The sequence below is a fragment of the Alosa pseudoharengus genome, unplaced genomic scaffold (genome assembly GCF_046254945.1).
Source record: "Alosa pseudoharengus isolate Yale_2024_CS ecotype anadromous, Long Island Sound unplaced genomic scaffold, YU_APseudo_1.1 YU_APseudo_1.1_scf_20, whole genome shotgun sequence".
Classification (NCBI taxonomy): Eukaryota; Metazoa; Chordata; class Actinopteri; order Clupeiformes; family Clupeidae; genus Alosa; species Alosa pseudoharengus.
In genome coordinates, this window is record NW_027468664.1 from 1393052 (window position 1) to 1398051 (window position 5000).

A 5000-nucleotide genomic window follows, 5' to 3' on the forward strand; every position below is an offset into this window, starting at 1 on the left:
ACTCCCTTACCAAGGAAAAACCTTGGGCAGATCCACGGCTCAAGGGGCTAACCCAACTGCCAGGGGTCTTGGTGTGTGTGTTGGGGGGATGACAGGGGAGATGGGATAGTGTGCTGTGTATGTGGGGAGAGGGCAGTGTGCAATATGTGTGTTGGAGAAGCTTCCTCATGAGACAATGTGCTGTGTATTGGGGGGGGGGGGCAGTGTGCTATAAGTATGTTGGGGATGTGTGCTATAAGTATGTTGGGGATGTGTGTTGGAGAAGCTTCCTGATGAAATAATGATGTAAGTGTGTGTGTTGGGGATGGGGGTGGGGGGGGGGGGCAGAAAGGCTAGGCGATCAAGGACATGGGTAGATAGATGGAGGAGAAATCAAAAATAATAAATAAAAAGTTCTATGGAGATGTGCAAAAGTTGAAGAAAGTCAGATGTGTGTGTGTGTGTGTGTGTGTTTTGACGTGTGATGAAATAAGAAAATAAATAAAAGGTCTGTAGCATAGGGAGAGGGATGTAAAAGTGCTAAAAGTCATGTAGGGGTGTGTGTGTGTGTGTGGGGGGGGGGGGGGGGTCATGAGTGCTGAGGAGTGAATGAGTGCAAAGTCAGTATAGTGTGAATTCAGAGTGGGGAAATGTTTGAGAGTGCTGAGCAGGGTTTCCGTTGTCCGGTAATTACCTTGGTCATTGGTCGGAAAAAAAATGAAATGTCCGACAAAATTAAATCTCTCCGGTCAAATTGTCCGATTGAAATTGGCTAATAATCCCGTCCGCAATCTGAATTTGAGAATAAGCCTTAATATGTAAGACTATATTATACGTCCTCTGGCTATGTTTTTAAATGAACAGGCTCTACCGTTTGAAAAGTAAGCTAAACAACACGCATAGCCTATGCTGCATTTCAAATAGGAAGCACACGCTTAAAACGTCCATGTTAATCAACGAACAAATGAGTGAGGCGGTTCAAATATGGCCAGGCCCAGGCAGATTAGCCTTAAAAGTTTTTTCAGAGGCCAGACGCGATGGATGATGATAAATTGGTAACGCCTGAAGCCTCAGATGTCCGTCAACTCCACCACCACCAGATAAAAAGCAGAAGTGTCGGGCGTATCTGTCGGAATCAGTGACATTGGAAGTGGAGTTGCGGGGGGGGCAGCCGCTCCAAGACACTGCTGTCATTCTCCGTGTACACTGGACATGCAAAGTGTTCTTTACCCAAAGCATACAGGAGGCCTATGCGTTCTCTGTCTATGATCTGCAGGGTTAGGGCCTCCTCGACGAGGCGATTACTGGTCCGCGGATAATTTCTGGCACAATTAAACGGTATCATTGAACCGCGGCCGAAAGAAAAAGAAATTAAACATTTCCCAGAATAGGAAACGTGTTAATTTATTGTTATCAAATAAAGAGGCATAGCATTAGGGGATAGTGGTGTGAGCGCTCATTCTTGTGTGTGCACATCTGTGCAAGTTAAACAGTCACCACTGGAGATAACGTGGGTAGCAGCAACAAACAACGTAGCCTTTTTAAAACAACGAACGAAGCGGACTCTTGCTGTCCATGAAAATATACTGGCTAGATCTTGTTAGGCATGTTTAAGTTAGGCTAATGAACATGTTGTATTCTATAGCCTACAGCCTGATTATGTCATTCTTTAAGCTACATAGCCTGTCTCCAGTTTTCCTCAATTTGACTAATTAAGAAGGGATAATAGGATATTTGACCGGCATATCATCAAAATGTACGGAAAACTAAACTTTGACCGGCACCATTTTTTTCTAGCGGAAACTCTGGTGCTGAGGAGTGAATGTGTGCAAAGTCAGTATAGTGTGAGTTCAGAGTTCGGATGGCCTGGGGATAAAAACTTTTCTTGAGTCTCTCAGTCTAGTAATTTAAGTATAAGTATATATACTCTTGATCCTGTGAGGGAAATTTGGTCTCTGCATTTATCCCAATCTGTGAATTAGTGAAACACACTGCACACAGTGAACACACAGTGAGGTGAAGCACACACTAATCCCGGCGCAGTGAGCTGCCTGCAACAACAGCGGCGCTCAGGGAGCAGTGAGGGGTTAGGTGCCTTGCTCAAGGGCACTTTAGCCGTGGCCTACTGGTCGGGGTTCGAACAAGCAACCCTCCGGTTACAAGTCCGAAGCGCTAACCAGTAGGCCACGGCAACCCTCCGGTTACAAGTCCGAAGCGCTAACCAGTAGGCCACGGCAACCCTCCGGTTACAAGTCCGAAGCGCTAACCAGTAGGCCACGGCAACCCTCCGGTTACAAGTCCGAAGCGCTAACCAGTAGGCCACGGCAACCCTCCGGTTACAAGTCCGAAGCGCTAACCAGTAGGCCACGGCAACCCTCCGGTTACAAGTCCGAAGCGCTAACCAGTAGGCCACGGCAACCCTCCGGTTACAAGTCCGAAGCGCTAACCAGTAGGCCACGGCAACCCTCCGGTTACAAGTCCGAAGCGCTAACCAGTAGGCCACGGCAACCCTCCGGTTACAAGTCCGAAGCGCTAACCAGTAGGCCACGGCAACCCTCCGGTTACAAGTCCGAAGCGCTAACCAGTCGGCCACGGCTGCCCTATTTGAATGTTGCATTCGAAAGGGGAGGCAAAGACAATACACTTGGTGGAGTATTATATTTATACTATAGACTATACTGTATTATATTTATACTATAGACTATACTGTATTATATTTATACTATAGACTATATGTATTATATTTATACTATAGACTATATGTATTATATTTATACTATAGACTATATGTATTATATTTATACTATAGACTATATGTATTATATTTATACTATAGACTATATGTATTATATTTTTTAAAGTCACTTAATTGTTCTAAAAAGCCTTTCAAACGTGTTGATGACTTCTTTCATTAGCACAATGCTAGCATGTCATGGGCAACAACGACCCAACCTGTAAGAAATCGAAAGGACATAAGTACTCGTTCATTCAACTTTCGACCTATAACCCATGTTGAACTTATAAAAACTACAATCAAATCAAATTTAGCCGTCTAGCTCCATAGACTCCCATTCATTCTGCACTCATGGTGATCGCACCCAGTGGAATTCTGGTGGAACTGCAACCAAAATGCGGTACAATGGGACTTAATAGGGAGTGGCCAGGCTCTCTGTAGACGTGCTCTGCTAGTAGTTAGAAGTTAACATCTTGTTTGCGCTGTCCTCTAGCGCGTTAGCAGTAGTTAGAAGTTAGCCTGTCTTATGTGCAGCTAGCAGTAGTTAGCAGTTAGCCTGTCTTATGTGCAGCTAGCAGTAGTTAGCAGTTAGCCTGTCTTATGTGCGGTTAGCAGAGGTAAGCAGTAGTTAGCAGTTAGCTTCTCTCCCCCAAGCTTCCTTCTCCTCCATCAGGCACCCTGTCCTGAAGTGTGTGGTGATGTGTGTGTAATGTGTGTGATGTGTGTGTAATATGTGTGTAATGTGTGTGTAATGTGTGTGTGATGTGTGTGTGTAATGTGTGTGATTGTAATGTGTGTGATATGTGTGATTGTAATGTGTGTGTAATGTGTGTGTGATGTGTGTGTATTGTGTGTGTATTGTGTTGGCTGTTTTCTCTGACACTGTCTCCTCCCCCCCCGTCTCCGTAGCGCACGTTGCCGTGGGGCACGTTCTCTAGCCTGCGGCTGCAGAGTCCGAAGGAGAGTGATGATGGGCCCATCATGTGGGTGCGTCCTGGAGAGCAGATGATCCCTGTCGCAGACATGCCAAAGTCCCCCTTCAAGAGGAAAAGGTCAGAACGATCACACACTCACACACAGATCTTAATGTCTTTCATGATGTAGAGTCTTGTTTTGATGTCATTTCCTGTGCGCCAGGTCGACCAATGAGATAAAGAATCTGCAGTACCTGCCTCGGACGAGTGAGCCGCGGGAGATGCTGTTTGAGGACCGGACGCGAGCGCACGCAGACCATATCGGCCAGGGCTTTGAGAGACAGACCACCGCGGCCGTCGGAGTGCTCAAGGCCGTCCACTGCGGAGAGAGGTACACACACACAGACACACACACACACACACACACACAGGCCCTCAATTATCAACCAAGCCAAGAATCCAGCGTAGATCTGAGCGCAGATATCATGTTACGACGGGGCTCACGTGTGATTCATGAAACGTTTGTATCACTCCAATTCCAGCGTTTGAATAAACGTGTTGATAAATGTGGCGGCTGGAAACATTTGGTCATTTAAATATCACGCCCCTATATATGCTCGTTTTAAAGGTCTCGCCTCTAACATTTACGACATCCATTATACGTCCAAAAGAGAAACGTGTGACCTCGTGATAGACAGTGATGTTGCAAGTCCAGCTGAACCTTGTTCATTTTGACAACTAGAAAAGTGTCATCAAGAAAGCTGGGAAACTATAGCGCTCTAAGTGCTACAAACGTTCTTTTCGCAGAGAGAGTGTGTCATACTACAAATACATTCATTACAAAACCATACGACTTTGCCCTTTGAAAGTAACAAAAAAATTATAGCAAGTAGGCTATAAATGTGCAGAAAAAGTCTTAGATCCAAGATATTCCATGAATTTAACTCTTCAACTTTCCAATCCACCACCGATTTACTGCTGCACCGTGCTATGCCACCTCAAAAACTTGCGTACACGACTTGAGACCCGACGTGAGTTTGGAGTGTAGCCAAGAGCCGGGAACTTGTTGGAGGAGATCGATGGGATGATGGAGGAGATCGATGGGATGATGGAGGAGATCGATGGAGGGGATGAGGGGATGATGGAGGAGATGATGGGATGATGGAGGGGATGAGGGGATGATGGGATGATGGAGGAGATCGATGGGATGAGGGGATGATGGAGGGGATGATGGATGGGATGATGGAGGGGATGATGGGATGATGGAGGAGATGATGGGATGATGGAGGGGATGAGGGGATGATGGGATGATGGGATGATGGAGGAGATCGATGGGATGAGGGGATGATGGAGGGGATGATGGAGGGGATGAT

At 46.2% G+C, this 5000-nt stretch overlaps 1 protein-coding gene across 1 annotated transcript in view; it reads left to right on the top strand.

Annotated features, from left to right (window-relative positions):
* LOC143135866 (uncharacterized) overlaps positions 1-5000 on the top strand; it is a 40173-nt gene that overhangs the window by 28888 nt on the left and 6285 nt on the right. The window contains exons 5-6 of the mRNA XM_076296192.1: positions 3623-3765; positions 3851-4018. Coding sequence (XP_076152307.1) covers positions 3623-3765; positions 3851-4018 — 311 coding nt within the window. The remainder of the gene's footprint in view (positions 1-3622; positions 3766-3850; positions 4019-5000) is intronic.